Source organism: Melospiza melodia, chromosome 13 (genome assembly GCF_035770615.1).
Source record: "Melospiza melodia melodia isolate bMelMel2 chromosome 13, bMelMel2.pri, whole genome shotgun sequence".
NCBI lineage: Eukaryota > Metazoa > Chordata > Aves > Passeriformes > Passerellidae > Melospiza > Melospiza melodia.
The window spans coordinates 18,145,060-18,162,947 of record NC_086206.1 but is presented as its reverse complement, the minus strand read 5'-3'; the positions used below and the strand labels follow the sequence as shown (position 1 = coordinate 18,162,947).

The 17,888-nt window shown below is 41.8% G+C and overlaps 1 protein-coding gene and 1 long non-coding RNA gene across 2 annotated transcripts in view; one reads left to right on the top strand and one right to left on the bottom strand.

The window, feature by feature from the left end:
* LOC134424360 (uncharacterized) overlaps positions 1-17,049 on the bottom strand; it is a 43,146-nt gene extending 26,097 nt beyond the window's left edge. Inside the window, exon 1 of the long non-coding RNA XR_010029398.1 lies at positions 16,079-17,049. This is a non-coding gene — a long non-coding RNA (uncharacterized LOC134424360). The remainder of the gene's footprint in view (positions 1-16,078) is intronic.
* The window catches only part of LOC134424359 (polycystin-1-like protein 2), a 36,935-nt gene extending 19,242 nt beyond the window's left edge, over positions 1-17,693 (top strand). Inside the window, 24 exon segments of the mRNA XM_063168074.1 lie at positions 99-225; positions 1,107-1,241; positions 1,896-2,121; positions 2,380-2,573; positions 2,979-3,209; positions 3,445-3,546; positions 3,738-3,916; positions 4,263-4,409; positions 4,905-5,104; positions 5,264-5,490; positions 6,000-6,213; positions 7,138-7,366; positions 8,115-8,343; positions 8,775-8,865; positions 9,555-9,695; positions 10,399-10,584; positions 11,418-11,745; positions 11,844-11,977; positions 12,843-12,970; positions 13,307-13,467; positions 14,166-14,376; positions 14,826-14,927; positions 16,095-16,226; positions 17,023-17,693. Coding sequence (XP_063024144.1) covers positions 99-225; positions 1,107-1,241; positions 1,896-2,121; positions 2,380-2,573; positions 2,979-3,209; positions 3,445-3,546; positions 3,738-3,916; positions 4,263-4,409; positions 4,905-5,104; positions 5,264-5,490; positions 6,000-6,213; positions 7,138-7,366; positions 8,115-8,343; positions 8,775-8,865; positions 9,555-9,695; positions 10,399-10,584; positions 11,418-11,745; positions 11,844-11,977; positions 12,843-12,970; positions 13,307-13,467; positions 14,166-14,376; positions 14,826-14,927; positions 16,095-16,226; positions 17,023-17,148 — 4,180 coding nt within the window. The 3' untranslated portion in view covers positions 17,149-17,693.
* Positions 17,694-17,888: the final 195 nt, after the last annotated feature.

The following is a 17,888-nucleotide window of genomic DNA, read 5'->3' as shown; positions in this document are numbered from 1 at the left end:
TGCTATTGATGTTTGGGTTTTTTTCTGGTGGTTATTTTTCCTTCTATTATTTTTTCTCTTTTATTCTGCTTTGCTTATGCCCAACCCTAACTGGACAGATTGCAGACAGAAAACATGGATAGCACATCCATTAACATCTCCAATTCCAGCTCTGCCAGCTTTACTCTCCCACCTGCTTCCTCTCTCAATATTTCAGGAGTTGATGGTGAAACAGTGGATATAAGGGCAAGTAAACAGCTTTTATCTAACTCTATTTGATATCCAGCTTACATTCCTCATCTAATGGGTTTAGAATTGTTTATCCTTTCACAATGAACACACAAGCACGTGCCATTCCTCCTGTCATGCCAAGAAAATTTGAAATTATTGGTCAAAGAAGCTTTCATTTATCTTAATTGCATGAGGTTGGTTCAGCAAAGACAACAGAATTCCTAAATTCCCCATCCCATCAGCCCCTTACATGCACTTTGATTCACACATTCATGGCAGGAGCAGGCAGTGGAATGAATCAAGACCTCCACATCTGTTTGCTGTTTGTTTACATCTTATGCTCTGAGGAGGATGCAACAGCTCACAGTCCATATCACATTCAAACTAAGCCACAGCAGCCTTCTTTCATCCCAGCAGGAAACACCTGAGTGGGGACTCAGATCCTGCAAGAGACAAATGTGCTGATGGTAGCACAGCCCCCATCTGAAATAGGACGTGGTGTTTTTTTTCTCTCAGAACAATAGATTGCATATACTTGTCATATTTTCATAATACATTTTCTGAAGATCTCTCTGGTTGGTTTAACCCTCTCAGAAGACCCCTAAAATCCCTGCAAACTTTTTTTTTTCATTACACCTCTTCCAACTCTGCCAAAAAGGTGTCACACTGTATGGAAACAATCAAGATTGTTGTACACATTTCAGAATGAAAATCACTTCCAAGGTTTATAGACCCACCTTAGAGATAAGGTAGGGTCTTATTAAAATGTGGATGCAGACTTCATGTAAGTTTACTTCTATTTGGGTCTGAGCTCATTCTTTCACTATAATCAGGGTGTGAATAAAATGAAATATTGACAATAGCTCAGTTGTCTGATTGTTCATGTCTCCTAACAGATGGTGAGCTTTGCCATGAATCCCTTTTTCTCCAGTGACAGCAGTTTTGACATCAGTGGAACAGTGGGAGGTCTCAGTCTAACTGGTCTGGATGGTTTGATCATACCTGTCAGCAACCTCAAAGAGAACATTGAGGTAAATCCACTATTTCCTAACTCTCACCCTCTTTTCCAATTTTTTTCTTCTCTCCATTAACAAACTCTCATTTGTGTTATCATTTGCGAGGTGAACACAGATGCTGTTGGTGTTCATTACATTAGATAATGGGCTGATGCTGTCTGTATTGTGGTGAAAAAAAAAAACCCAAATATTTCTGTCTTTTCTTGAAAAGGAGGCATTTTATTCTTCCTTTGAATGGATGTAAGAATTCTACTGGTTGTGGAAAGAGATTCCAGATTACAGTCATCCCAAAGCACAATGTGAAGTCTGATTTCACCAACCAGCTACTGTATTTATTGAACTACTCTTTGGCTTCCTAGCCCACGTATAAACTGACATCTGAATCATTCATACATGTACTTTATGCAGCCAATGTCTCACTCATAATCACAGTTCTCAGTTCAGAAATGCACTAACACTAACCCTAATCTTTGTCATGAGTCTACACAGATTTCAAATTAATTTTTCAGAGGTTAGTTGACATTAAAAAGAAAATTACTTTGAAAGTGGTACTTTTGCTGGCCACAATTTCCTGATGTTATGAAAAAAGATAATCTAGCATGTGGGCTGCATGCTAAGAAGAAAAATGCTTTTCTGTATTTAAACCTATGTCTTTTTGTTTAAAAACAGATCATGTTACCAAGGCTTTCAGCAGCTCAGGAAGATAAGATTCTGTTGAATCTGGGCAATTATAGCACTTTTCAAGTCAATGTTATCTCAGAAAACACATCTATAGTGATCCACCTGGAATCTGAACACGACATTCCACTAATACTTTACTTGGGATATGGTTATCACCCAAATGAAACCAACTATGATATGAAAAATCATCTGTTCTGTAAGAAAACTTCTGGAGGTAAGAGAAGTGGTTAGGGACTCATGAACTTGCAGAATGAGTCTTGACCATGAGTTCAGGTGTCTAGCTGGAAAGAAATCTCATGCTTCAAAGTTCCAATCTCTTGAATAAAGTGTTCATTAACAGGAGGAAAGATTGATTTGATCAATGAGTTGCTAAGAATGATTTCACACCTGTTTCTTTGCTTCATTTATTACATGCATGCTTCTGAATTAGCCTTTTTATATATACATTGAAACTAAAATATTTATGTTCAAGGTGAGATGAACAGCTGGGTTCTCAGCCCAGAAGAACTCATTTTTGGAGAGGGAACCTACTATTTCATGGTTTTACAAGATATGGGAATGGATTCAGCAGCCTACAGTGGGCTAACCATAAATGCCACTTGCTTTGCATCCCGCTGTGTGTTTTGGGACGAGCACCAGGGAGGCTGGAACAGCCATGGATGTCATGTAAGTAGAGCAAAACAAAACAATGTGTCTGTTACACACTTCAAAGGCAGCCCTCATAACCACCATCTGCAGTAACTGACACCATGAAATATGATCATTCTGAGATGTTTTAATAAACTCAAGAAGTTTAGTCATATTGAACTAACCTTTAAACAACAGTCCCATTTCTTGGGATGAACTTCTATATAAGAAGAAATGGAACCATTCTGACAAGGCCATAATATATTGTAATGCCCATTACTGGTTAGGTGTTAGATATAACATTCTTTATTGGAACCTGAACAATTTGGTGTGCAGCAGCTCTCTACACTAACTTACCAATCTCAGCACTGTCTTTTCATTTTCTTGGTAAGTCATCTAATAGTGAAGGCAGATCTTTTATCAGAAATCTTTTCTGGGTTTCAGGTAGGACCAAAAACAAACCCTAGCAGCACACAGTGCCTCTGCAACCATCTGACCTTCTTTGGGAGCTCCTTCTTTGTCATACCCAATGCCATAGATGTCAGCAAAACAGCACAGCTGTTTGGTACATTCGTGGACAATCCTGTGGTGGTGACAACTGTAGGATGCATCTTTCTGATATATGTGCTTGTAGTTATTTGGGCTCGAAGGAAAGACATCCAGGATGATGCCAAAGTAAGTCTCCAGCTAATAAAGTCCATGTATTCAGGCCCACCATGTATTCAATTCCCACCATGCCTAGCCTCTTTCACTAGGAAAACAGCTACTCCTTTCCTACTCCTTTCCCTGGAACTCTCTATTTACTGGTAAGTAATCATTGTTCACAAGATCACAAATTCCTACTCACAGCCTTCAGGAGTCTGTACTTACAGTTCAGCTAACACAGTGCCCATGTTGTGTGGCTCTGCAGGTGAAAGTCACAGTCCTGGAAGACAATGACCCCTTTGCTCAGTACCGTTACCTTGTGACAGTTTTCACAGGGCACCGCCGGGGCGCAGCCACAACCTCCAAGGTATCAGTGACTGTGTGGGAGGAGTTCATTTGCTTTGAGAGCTGGATGAATAATAGAGCGCCTGAGACTATTGAACAGGACAGCTCAAATGCACTGTCTGAGCCAGAAAGCCCTGAAGTTTGATGAAAGGAGAAATAATCGCATTTAGGATGGAGATGTGCAAATCTTCATTTCGCCTTTTTATTTTCCAGGTGACTCTCACCCTCTATGGACTGGATGGAGAGAGTGAGCCCCACCATCTAAATGACCCTGATACACCAGTCTTTGAACGAGGAGGAGTGGATGTTTTCCTCCTCTGTACCTTCTTTCCTCTTGGGGAACTGCAGAGTATTAGATTGTGGCATGATAATTCAGGGCACAGTCCATCCTGGTAAGTGGAGATCTGGAGAGGCTGGGAAGTAAAAATCCACTAAAAACTTTTTATAATGACAACAGCTTTCCCTTTCTAACACTTGAAAATTTTCCTTTCTGCAGTTCTAGAAAGAAGTGTTAGATTCTACTTTTTGCAGCTAAATAGACCAAATCATACCCTAAAGTGCAGGACCAGGAGTGTTTCCCATATCCCATGTCCAGTACAGGATGGGATATGTCCTGTGCATTACAGTTTAGTCACCCCAAGAAGCTGATGGCCAGAGTTTTTCCTCCACAGTCTTGCTGAGCTCTGGATGGCACACACTCAGTGGTATGTGACTGTGCCCTGTGTGTTTTTCCAACAGGTATGTGAACCGAGTATTAGTCCATGACCTGGCATGGGATCAGAAATGGTACTTCCTCTGCAACTCTTGGCTAGCCATTGATATTGGAGAATGTGTCCTAGATAAAGTGTTCCCAGTAGCAACAGAACAGGACATGAAGCAGTTCAGGTACCTCCTATTTCATGGATTTTTTTTTCTCTTGATAGCAGTCAGTCTTGAAAAACAAGCATGAAAAAACCAGACCAAAGCCCTAGAAAAAAAGGAAAACAAGGAAGGTCTTTCCACTGTCCTTAAAGGGCTCTGAATAAGGGGGAGAGGGAGGATGGCTACATAAATCATTACCCTAACAGTAGTACGATACTGAAAATATTGGTGCTAAAGGATAGCCTGACAAACCTACAGAAACCCAAACATCTTCTCTTAAGTGTAATTTTCTTAACAATTTAAATAGGAACTATTTCCTTTCCCCCTATGCTGTGTCCAAAAGGAAAGGACATAAGTAGCTATGACCATTCCATGCAAATCAAGCCATGATATTTGATCATTTCTCCTAGTTATTACTATTGCTGATAGTGCCTAGAAGCATAAACAGCTTGGGACTAGGGCTTTGTTCTTCCCTCTCCTTTCTACATATCCATTTGATTTCCCTCTTCTCCTTCCCAGCAATCTGTTTTTCATGAAGACCTCCAAGGGTTTCCAGGATGGGCACATCTGGTACTCGGTGTTCAGCCGCTCCCCTCGGAGCCCCTTCACGCGCGCCCAGCGCGTGTCCTGCTGCTTCTCGCTGCTGCTCTGCACCATGCTCACCAGCATCATGTTCTGGGGGGTGCCAAAGGATCCTGCTGAGCAGAAAATGGATCTGGGTAACAATCCTCACCATTGCTTGGGCAGGCAAATAGAGAGACAGCAGAATCTGGAAGCAAGAGTTGATTAAATGTTTGGGTTTTTTCACAAGAAAGGGACTTGATGGTTTATTTTGCCTGGGGTTATTCTTCCTTCTCTGCTCTGTTTGACCTTGACAGGTAGGATTGAATTCACATGGCAGGAAGTGATGATTGGCTTTGAGAGTTCCCTCCTCATGTTCCCCATCAACCTGCTCATTGTGCAGATCTTCAGGAACATACGACCCCGGCCAGCCCAGCAGGGCAGAGAGAAGAAGCTGGGAAAGAATGGCCGAGTGTCCCCAAGCCTGCCTCCCACCCCAGGGGCCTCCCAGGCTGCTTCTCTCACTCCGGAGGCTGTGACAAAGGCAAGTCCCAGTGAGTCCTGCACTGCCCTCTGCTGCCACACACCACCGGCTTCCCCAGCTCCACAAATTTCCCTGTTTCGATGCTCTTCAGCCTGTCTGAAGGGAAAACCCAATCATCACTGGTGCAAAGTGCCCACCTAAATGCAATCCTTCATTAAGGTCTGCCTCGGTACATGCCAGCCCTTGCACAGTTATTGTGTGTGCCCAAATCACTGTGTTCATGGGTTAGAGCAAATACTCGGCAACACAGCGAAGATAAAAGTTATCATGGAACACATCTTCTCAGCTTAGGTCCTCAGGCAGGCACACTGCCCTTTTGAACCACAAAAGCTGCCTTGCTGAACTCACTGAAATCTGCCTGTCACATCCAGCTCTGTAGGATGTGCTATTCTTATCCATCCTGGAGATTTCAGCAGTTGGTGCAGCTCCCAGCCAGTGGTGCTGTCAGATCACATCAGCATAAGCCACTGCAGCCAGAGTCACTGCTGTGCTGCTGCTGTCTTTCCTAGGACATAAGAAGAATTGCCAGCTCACTCTTTAAAGCCCTGAAGACTCCATCTCTCACCTCAGCACCAGACCTTGAAAAATCAGCTAATATCAACACACTCCTGTCATTGGTTGAGGATGTCATCTGTCAGCAGAACAGAGCTGGGCAAGGGTTTTGTGATGAGAGCAAGAAGGATGGCCCTGTAATTGTCACATTGGGTGCCATGGATATCCAAGGTAAATAACACACTGTGAAATACCTGCTGAAACCCTTGCAATGAAAATGATGATAGCACTGGATGTGATGACCCAAGATCTTACATTCTGACTCAAAGGCAACTACAGAATCACAGCTAAGGTTAGAAGGGATCTCTGGATCCCACCAGGCTGCTCTGAGCAGGGTCAGTGGAAGCAGGATTGCCCAAGATCAAATCTGTCAGATGCTGAATGTCCCCAAGGATGAAAACTCCACAAATTCTCAACTGGAGCAACCTACTCCAGTTGAGTAGGTTGTTTTTTCTTATGTTCAGAAATTTCCCATGTTTTAAGATGTGCCCATTGCCTCTTGTTCTTTCACTGCACCACTGAGCACCCAACTCAGTAAAGACAACTGTGAAATCTCGGTTTCTTAAGCTGTAGAGTCAAATGTTTGCTGTAGCTGGATCAGCATCTACAAATGAAAAGACTCACAAATATCAGTTTGACTCACAAATATCTCTGACCTGTCAGTTTTTTTTTTTCTTCTTGGCCTTGTGCTGTTGTTCTTTTCAGTCTGACTCTCAATTAAACAGGAATATATGAGTAAACAATCTCACTGATTTCATTAAGACTTACATTTAGCTTTTCCAGGGAGTCTTCCAAGCTACTAATTGCACAGGTAAACCATGAACAAATTAAGAGTTGATCTGATCTGACCTGGATTAAGATTTTAGGACTGCTGTTCAACTCAGTTGCCTTCTAGAAAAAGTTGCAGGCCATTCCAGCAGAACATCATTAAACTCTAGTACTAAAGCTGCTTTTACATGTCCTTTCATATGTTAGTCTTCACTTCATACCATTCATGATCTTTAGCTCCAGAGAAACCATTCTTTGAACAGCGTTCTAATCTATTTATTTTCTCAATAAATAAATGAATTTAATATATTTATTCTTTGTCTGCAGAAAAAACAAGAAGTCCAACTCCAGAGAAGAGAATTTGTGACCAGCTGAAATACAGTGGTTACCATCACTGCTTGTACATGCAACTCCAGCATGTAGAGATGGAGCTGGAATTACTGGGGCCCCATAAATTTCAGATGCCTCAGAGTTACACACAAGCTGTTTGTCAGGTTCAGCATATGAAGAACCTCCTGGAGAAGCAAATCTGCTCATCAGCATCCATCAGTGAGGGGTAACCCAGTTCTCAGTATAAGTGAATTCAGGTCATGAATTCAAAATTGGACAGGATGACACAGCCCAAATAATTACTGCTTAACATGTGCTAGATAACTATTATTATATCTGTAAAAATAAGTCTTACTATTATACCACTGCAGGAGCTACAGAGAAATTTCCATGCACTGTGAACTGCACACAAAGGCAATAATGACAGATCATTGCTGTTTGTCATTTTTGCCTCCAAAGTGGAAAGTTACAATAAATGCCATGTGATAGTAAAGGGCCGGGAAAATCACCCAGCTCCAAAGTCACAGAAGCCTTTTAAAATGTATGGATAAAGAAAAGTTAATAAGCAGACAAAAATAGTTCTGTGAAATCTGATAATTAAGTTGGAAGTATTGAAACAATTGCAGTAATTACGTCACTTGGCCATTATGGTGATCACAAGAGATGCATTCAGCAGCTTTAATGCACTCACAGCTTTGTCAATAATTCTACTGGAGATTCAGTTGTGCATGAACTGAGGAGTAAAGAAACCCATCACATTTATTTTGATTTTAGTTGATCTCTGTGCACACTTCTTCATTATTTTTTTTCTCACTGTACTTTTTGGTATCCATATATCCTATATAACTGCATTAATTAAAAGAATATTTTGATTTTATATCATAAGATGTTGCCTGTTCCCAGTGAACCCGATGACCTGATTTTGGTTCCTGTTCCATCACAGACTGAATTTTCTCTTCTTGTTCACTCTCAAGGTGGTCCCATACTCCGAATTTGTCTGGTGATGACAAGAAAAGTTCTCCCAGAGGTCTGCCCTGGTGGTTTGTGTTCATTGCTTGGTTCCTTGTGGCAGCCACCAGTGGCGTGTCTGGGTTCTTCACCATGCTCTATGGACTCCACTACGGCAAGGAGAACTCCATCAAGTGGCTCATCTCCATGGTCATCTCCTTCTTGGAAAGCCTTTTCATCACACAGCCCTTGAAGGTGAGAGCCTCAGAAATACAATCACCAGTCAAGATGAACTCACCTGCTGCCATTGCAGGGAGACAATGTAAAATTTTCTAAAGAGCTGCAGGATTTAAAATGAGAATTCTTTGCCCTTCAAACAAGAGCAGGCAGGTGGTTTAGAGTTCTGATGGGTTTTGCTGATATTAACTCCATTAGTTTCATCTCCCTTGCTTTGTCAGGGTTTAATGAGGTTTCTGACTAGTGAGAGTGTGTCACAGAATCAGTTTAGCAGGACAAGCCCCAGCACTGTGTACTGTTCTCTTGTTTATGGGCTTCAGCTGCATGGGTTCAACAAACCCAAGCACAGTTTTTTCCTGCAGTGCCTGGATCCAAAGGGATCCAGGTCAAAGCCTGAGCTTCTTTATATGAAATGGGAATATGGTGAGTCTATAGCTGATTCCTTCCAGGTGCTGGGATTTGCTGCTTTTTTTGCTCTGGTTCTGAAGAAGGTGGAACATGAGGATGAAGAAAACACAGCTATTGATGGACCTTTACCAGGTAACTGTCTGCAAAGTTAACAATTACTAAAGAAAGTGCAGAATTCTCCAAGCTTTTGGAGTGCTTTATGAATGATTCTATGACTAAGCTCAACTGCTTGCAACAAAACCTGTAACTATTCCACAACTAAGTGAAAATAAATAAGTGAACAGTAAAAAATTCCCCCTTCATGTAGACTGGTAGGCCTGTATCTGACAAGCATAACTAAAACCTCTCACAGGGAAATTTCCCACATCCCTGAAGCCCTATATGGAGGCTCTCAGGTTACATACTTTTCCACAGCCACAATTATTTGTATTATTTCCTAAACTGAGCAGTGGCTTCTGCAGTCATAATCATCTCTAAATGAAGACTTCACTAGCAGACAGGAATCCCAGGGCACAGCAAAGTTATCTGATCTGCAGCTTCCTCCCTGCTCAGCCTCAGGCTGTGAATACACCGCCTGCTGAGATGCTCAGCCTAGAGAGACACCTGGAGCACACCTGGTCCTAAACCCAGCGCAGTTTTTGTGAGCTCCTTCCCTCCCCACTGTTTGCCTTACAATTGCCACAGGAATTGTTTAAATCACATCCTCTATTCCTGAGGGAAAGCATTAGATAGAAACGTTTCCTTAGAAAGTCGGAACAAACAAAAAGCAGGACATGGATGATCAATTAACTAATTCCAGGGTTCACTGCTGTCCCTCACAGGTGATTCACACCCTCTCTTCGGGGTCCGAAGGGACAGTGGGAGCAACATTTACCGGCCACCTCCTGCTGCTGATGTGGAGAAAATGAAACTCAGCCACATGAAGGAGCAGAAAGCATTTGCCCTCATCAGAGAAATCCTGGGTATTACCCATATGTAGATTATCTTGTTTTATTCAGTAATACTCATCAGTAATTTTACATCAGTGAAAATATTGTTCTCTAGGGTGACAAAGTTTTGGCATATCTTCAGCTTTCTGCCAGCCAGTATGATGTAGAGACAGGCTGTTCCCTGGCAGCTGGAGCTGCAGGGAGGTGGGAATGTTAGCTGGAGCTAAAACGGTGGCTAAGGCTTCATTTTATGGTAAAGAAGCACATCACAAACATGAGAAATTAAAGAAAAGCAGAAAGGATAAAAGGAGGAGGTGAGCAGTTAAATGAAGCTGAAACCAAAGAAGATGGAGGCCATCTTTCTAAAAGCAGATAGTAACTACAGATAATGATTTATGCCCCTGTTTTATTTCCTCTAAAATCCAAGGCAAAAAAAAATTACCTCAACTTCACTTGGAACAAAGTTAGACTAGTCATTTTATTTGGAGCTACCATGACTACATCTGTTCAGCCTTCCCACTTCTTTTCTTCACTGCTACTCATATTCCAAATGTGAAACACAAACTGCAGCACACTGAAGCAGCTTGGGTGCCTTCATTAGCACTGGTCACTCAGAGTGTACAAAGCTCCTCCTTGGCCTAATGGCTGTTGGCAGCTGTACTCATTCATGCAATCTATTCTGAACAGCATTGTTAACCAGAGCTCACATGTGTTGTCTCTTTCTGCTTTTTTCCAGCCTATCTGGGGTTTTTATGGATGCTGTTACTGGTTGCCTATGGGCAGAGAGATCCCAATTCCTACTATTTAAACAAACACATTGAGGACAGCTTTATAGATGGATTCCATGATGTCTACAGTTACCAGGATTTTTTCATGTGGGCAAACACGACTTTACTCAAAAATCTTTATGGATCATATAAAGGTGCAGAGTCACATTGTTTCCCTTCAGCTTGACAGATTCTGAAACTTTATTTTTAATACTTACCTCTAACTTTCATATTTGAGTGGAGAAAGGGACTGTGAGTGTATGAGGCTAGCAAGGAATCTTATAATATGAATACCAATGGATAACAAAACCCCACAGCTTGACCCTGAGTTAAACATCCCCTGATATTTTCCTTATATTTAATATAACCCAAAAGTTCTGCACTGCAATGCTAAATTTTTCACATTTTATATTACTTACTCCAGATATTCAGATATATCAGAAAGTTTACAACTTTCTCCCTGTAATTAAAAAAAAAAAAAAAGAATGGCAGACAGGTGGCACCATACAACTTTCAGCTTTCCCTCAGGAGAGTTGTTTGCATCATGACTTGGGTCCAGGTGAAGGCAAATTATGCAATATCAGCATGTTTCTATCCAGCCATATCCAGTAAAATATGACCAATTTCCAGCTCACATTTAAGGGTAAATATTGAAATTTATTAGCAGAGTTGTTCTTTGGACATGAACACTGCATAAAGCTACTCTTGTACTGGACTTAAGGTAAGTCACTTTTCTCCCCAGGCCTCACTTTCCCTGTGTATAAAATACTGATGGGGGTGACATAGAACTCTGTTATTGGGAAAATTATTTAAGAACTCAGTTCAAATAAATTTGAGAGTTTCATTTTCATGACTATTTTGCTTACAATGTTTCCGAGAAAAGAATATATGGCAAAATATTAATGCATCAGTGAATCATAAATGGAATGAAGAAATATTATTAATTTTGTCATATTGCCAGTGCTGCTCTTTTCCATCCCCTGTTTAGGATTCATTACAGATGGCAATTCCAAGCTGGTGGGAAGTGCTCGGATTCGCCAAGTAAGAGTGAAAGGAGACACCTGCCCTGTTTCTCCCAGACTCCAGCACGTGGCTGAGGAATGCCACGCTCCCTACTCCCTGCAGACAGAAGATACATCAGTTTATGGGGAGCACTGGAATACCTCAGCCCCTGATAACTCCTCTGACTTCAGCTCAGCATGGCAGTATCAGAGTCAGTCCAAACTGAGAGGACACCCCAGCTGGGGTAAATTTGCTGTCTACAGCGGAGGGGGATATGTGATTCACCTGGGAACTGACCCCAAAAGTGCCTCCAGGTACCACTGGTGCTCTTGTAAATTATCAGTGCATCCTCCATGTGATACTGTCTCATTCCTGTATGAATTACATCACTGGCTACACATTCTTTTGGCAGAATTCTCCAGTACCTTTTCAACAATATCTGGCTTGACACCTTCACAAGAGCAGTGTTTGTTGAATTTACAGTCTACAATGCCAACGTGAACCTGTTCTGCATTATAAGCCTGATGTTTGAAAGCAATGCTTTAGGTGAGAGCCTTTCCTAAGTTACACATTTCTGAAGACAGCAAGAAATGCACCTAGAGGATAGATTTACACATTATCAGTGTTTTCCTGGTTCTTTCCTCAGGAAACACATGTGTATTAATAAATCTAATAATGAGAGAACCAATGCAAATTTTTTAAACCATTTAGGAAAAATGCAGCATCACAGTAATATAGACCATAATGGAATATCTTATGTTTGCTTATGCTGCTGATGAAGAAAACATTACACTGAAATTTGATCTTGAGAATTTATACAACAGGAACAAGAAAAATTCTGTTTCCTAATCACTTCAGCTAATCAATACAATATTAGGACAAAATTGCAAATAATGGTCTGGGTTTTTTTGTTCCTGATGACTTCTAATGTATGGCTGTGTAATCATGTAATATATAATCTGGATACAACAAAGAGAAGAGTGAAAGCAGATTCTGGTTTAGAGGCTATAAGAAAACATTTCATCTGAGCAGCAGCCTCCTTAGGGTGTGTCCAAGTATTGGAAAATGCCTGAACTGAGCTCATTTTGGGTTTAGAATGAGATTCAGGTTTTTTTAGAAAAAAATCCAAGTCCTCCTGCTGTATTTCTGCATTTGCAGTCCAATCCAAACTCAGTCCTGAGATTACTATTGTGCTATGACACAAGACAGCACTGCCACTCTTTGAAATTCCTGTTTGAGGAAAATTTCAAACCCTTACAGGGTTACTCACACAGTCAACTCTAAATCTTAGTTTGATGGTTGAATTCAGCCTCATGCTGATGTGAAAGCAAGTACAGAAGTCTCACTGATGAGCTGAGTTGTTTGAATTGAGGCAGAAGGAGCCCCGGGGTGACCCCTGTTTGTTTTTTAGGGGCCTTCTTCACAAGTGCAGAGCTGCAAAGTGTCCGGCTGTACCCCTACACCGACAGCCTCCACATCTTTGTGGTTGCAGCAGAAATCCTTTATTTCCTCTTCATTGTGTACTACATGACAGCCCAGGTGAGCCCCACTGGAGAGTCTGCCTGAGAGCTTGACCTTGTGCCTGCTGTTGATTTCACTTACAAAAGCTTCAGGACTGTTCTTGATTTCAGTAGCACTGGTGCTGCTACACCAATGGAAGATTGAATCAGGTACAGTGTCGGTATTAAATAATAGGAAGGCAACATTTTATTTGGTTTGGATGCTGTTTTTGAGAAAGATAATGAGAAACTAGTGCAAGATGTAGTTTTATTAATGCAGAGCAGTCTGCTTTATTGTGGAGGGAATTGCCCTAATCTTCAGAGGTGCATTGTGTGATGTGGAGTCGTGAGACTGAAACAGTAAAACTCCTCCCAGGGAAAGCTGCTGAAGAGTCAGAGATGGAGATACTTCCACAGCAAGTGGAATCTCCTGGAGATGGCCATTATACTGATTAGCTGGAGTGCTCTGTCAGTGTTTGTGAAACGGACAGTCCTTGGGACCAGGGACATCAGCTACTACCAGGAACACAAGGAGGAGTAAGTACTAATGCTATTTACTGCACCCTTTGTTGTTGCTACTTATGCAGAAATAAATCTGTTTTTCCTCTTCCCATACAGCACATTTTCTGTGCTAAATATTGCTATCCTAGATAGCTGTGTATTCATGAAGGCTGTAAGTGTGTCAGGGCTTAGATTTGTGTCAGCAATAGGATTTTCCTCTGATACTGCTCTAATAAAAACCAGCAGACTTGAGCACCAAGTTCCCTTCCTGTCTGCATCACCCTCTTGTGAACCAACAAGCCTTTCTGCTACAGGACATCCACCCAGAAAGCACATAACCTGCCCTGGTCTTTGTTGTAAAAAGCCATTGGTTAGAGGATAATAATGGAATATTTAGTAGAGAATAGAAAATTATAACATCTTTTAAAAAATGGTCACACAGGAAAGAGATGATAGAATCACAGAATAATGAGCAGAATTTGGGCTACAGCCTCAACCTCCTCTCCTTAAAAATCTTAGCCATGCACAAATGAGGTTTTGTGGGCACACAGTAGGAAGTGCAAGTGGGAACACTCAAACAGGAACTCATCAGGTCTCTACTAAACCCCAGCACAGGGTGACTGGCTTTTCCAGCATACCCATTTTTGCACTTCAAAGGATTCTGTCTGCATGGTATATTATGTATTTTCTTTTTTTTTTTTTTTTTTTTTTTTTTTTTTTTTTTTTCCTAACAGCTCCATAAGCTTCAGTGAAACAGCAAGAGCTGATGCAGTTCTTGGCTACCTGATTGCATTCCTGGTGCTTCTCTCCACAGTGAAACTGTGGCATCTGCTGAGGCTCAACCCTAAACTGAACATGATCACTTCAACCCTGAGGAGGGCATGGGGTGATATCTCTGGGTTCATCACTGTTATTGCAATCATGTTCCTTGCCTATTCCATTGCTGTGAGTACCATGGTGCTTTCTCTGTCTGCAGTCTGCTCCCAGGTACTGTCAGGTTAAATCAACTATTTTTGAATGCCAAAAGCAACACAGCCTTGCCATGCAAAATGGAATAAAGCTGCCTGTCATTATCTTAGTTCAGCAGCTTGGAGCCCAAGTATGCTGAAAAATAAGGAATTATAAGGACTTTTTGTGTGTAATAGATGCAACAAAGAACAAAGTACTGGAAAAAGGATTTTCTGGATAAAACTTGAATTGTAGAGCGTTGAGAAAGTGCCATTTTTGGTTTGGTTAGTTTATAAGTGGGAAATAATTATCATTTTTACATATCTAGTGGCAGGCTGAGCAGATACAAGACATTCTGGTATCCATGATAAAAGGTCTTCAAGCTGAACACATTTTGCAGCAAGAACTCTGATCATGACACAAGACATGACTTCTGTCCTCTGCAGGCAAACCTGATATTTGGCTGGAAGCTCTTCTCTTACAAAACCCTCCTTGATTCAGCAGAGACCATGGTCAGTCTTCAGCTGGGAATCTTCAACTATGAGGAGGTACCACATCTAATTTGGAGAAGTTTACAGCCATACAATTGGCATCTCAGCTATCAAATATGCTTTGACCCAGCAAATAGAAGGACTTTCAATTAGTGCTAAACATTAATCTAATTTTGCAAGCTCCACAGCTCCCTGAGGCAGTCACCTTTTCTGAGCAAGACAAGGACATCCAGTGAAACCTCTTTCATGTTCTGTTTTGACCACAAGGAGGCTCATAATGAACCTTTCATTAAGAAACCTGCTCAAATTTCTACTAGAGCTGTTAAAAATTGATTACAAAATGTTTTGAGCAATTTCCTTAGAAAGGTACAGATGGAAATGTGAGGAAAGCCCTGTGTTTGTTCTGAGCACCCCTTCTATCTTCCCAAGAAAGGCAAGGCGTTCCACAAGGGAACTTTATGTTAATTTGTTGCTGTTGTTATTCTTTATATACCACTTTTTCAGTAAGATCTTTCAAATATTTCAATATTTGGATGTTTCTTTGTGGATTAATTTTTGGACATCTCTGACTGTGAAGTCCTCCTTGGTGGATGTTTTTAGACCATGGATCCAATGGGACATGGGTGGCTTTGAAGATCAGTAATATGGCACATTTTCACCTCTACATCCCACTCACGTTAATCATGAAAATATATTCCTATGTTGTAGCTTATATAAAAATTAGTGGTTTGATTTTTTACAACCCTTGGTTTACAAGTGTCTCTGACAGTCTGAGTGTGCTTCTTGTAAAGCACACAGTAAAATAAATGACATGCATACAGGGATTTCACCTACTGTGAAAGCTGAGGCATTAGGGAGCTTCAGCTGTTGTGTGGATAAACATCTCCAGGCTTGTCAACTTTCATGTGAAACTGGCATACCATTAAAATTAAATGCAAATACTTCAAAACCCCCCAAAGACTGCCCACATTCACACATATACATATAAAATAGTCTGTTGTCTTTGTACTATATCATATCAACAAAGGGCAATACTAGAGTAGAAAATTTATATATGTGTATAATGAATATATATCATAATTGATTAGACAGGATTTTCAAGGTGATAGACTTCTTATTGGGTATTAACTGCTCATATGTGTGTATGTATGCATGTATGTATGTAGATAGGTATGTATGCTTTTTTGTTTGTTTTTTTAATGTCTTACCTTATGGATTATACAGGTCTTGGACTACAATCCAATTTTAGGCTCCTTCTTAATTGGATCCTGCATCGTTTTTATGACATTTGTGGTACTGAATCTGTTCATTTCGGTGATTCTGGTTGCTTTTAGTGAGGAGCAGAAGCATTACCAGGTTTGTTCATCTAAGCTCTCTTGCTTTTAACATTTTTTGTTCAGTGCTTACTCAGGTATTCAACCATGGATGAAAGCCATGTAAATTCAGTCCAACTCTTAACAAGGCAACATTTGCTGAGAAAGTACACTTCAGATTTTCCAGATTTACACTGTCCTTTCCTGTTCAGATGAGTCCCTGTTCAGATCTGATTTGTAGCCTTCTGTTCACATACTACATCCATCAAAAAACTCTTAGGTTTGTGTTGGGCTGTATTGAAATCAGTGCCAAAATTGCTACTGAAGTGCACGAGGCTTTACAGCTCCTTTTAAAACTCTCACTGTGAGTGCCTGACCCATTCAAGCTATTGATAGTGCAGTGTGAAATCCATCTTAACACTCCAGTACTGCCCAGAATTCCTCTATGTTTTAAATAAAGTCAAGGGAGATGAAAACAAAGGATATGGTTGATAGAATACAATATATGTATTTAGTTTTTCTCATTTACTTCGTCTTGAAATGGTGGGTGTCTCATTGTGTATACCATGAGCATGGGAGTTGGCAAGTGCACTCCAGGCTCCTGTAGAGAGATTTCCATGGAATTTGGCAGCCAAAATTTCTGTAGTGTCCATTCTCATCTGGGGCTTCTGTCTGGATAAAAATATTGGCACAGTGTTTTGCCTGGCAGTCACTCATGCTCTGGTAAAAGTTGGCTTATTTCACCTCAAGTAGAGATTCTGTCTTGCAACTTGCCTTGGCTTTAGCAGAGACTGAATCCACTTTGGCACCTCTGAGTAAGTTATTTGTTATTATTTCAGGCTTCAGAAGAAGAGGAGATTGTTGATCTAATGCTAATGAAACTCTTCAGTTTCTTTGGGATAAAATGCAAAAAGGAAGAGAAGCCGGTCACTGGCGAACAACTGGAGCAACCTGTCAGCAAGTGAAGGAAGACCACCTTGAAAAGTCGCTTTGCTTGTGGGCAGATTATTTACTTGTTTGCTATCAGTTGCAGTGGTTAGAGTTAGGTTAGGCTACAGGCTTAGGTTATTACAGCTTCTGATTAAAATGGGTTTACCTAAGGGAATGGCTGGAGCTGTGTCAGGGAAGGTTTGTGCTGGATACTAGGAGAAGGTTCTTTCACCCAGAGGGTGTTGGGGCCCTGAACAGGCTCCCCAGGGAATGGGCACGGCCCCAAGCCAAGGAGAGCTCATGAAGCTTTTGGATAATGCTCTCAGGCCCATGTGGGATTGTTGGGGTGTCTCTGCAGGGCCAGGAGCTGGACTTCGATCCTTGTGGGTCCCTTCCAACTCAGCCTGTTCCAGGATTCTGGGAAAACGACGCGATGCTCACCCCTAAAGCGCTGCCGGCGTGTTTTTCTGGAGTAATAGCTAAGAAATAGCGGTAACCCTAAGGCGAACCGTCCCACGTGCACTTGCTGTAGACTTGGCGCCTGTATTTATTTAATAAACACCGAGCGGGTTGCACTGTCTGGCTGAATCCTCTCCGTCTCCGCCGCGGCGGCGCACGGAACATGGCGGCTCCGCTCCCCTCCCTCAGGGCCCGGTGCCCGCTGCCGCCGGGGCGCGGAGCCGAGCCCGGGCCGCTCCCCAGGGCCCGCGGGTCCCCTCGGCCACCGCCAGCTCCGCCCCGCCGCCATCGCCGCCTCCCGCCGGCACCGCCCCCG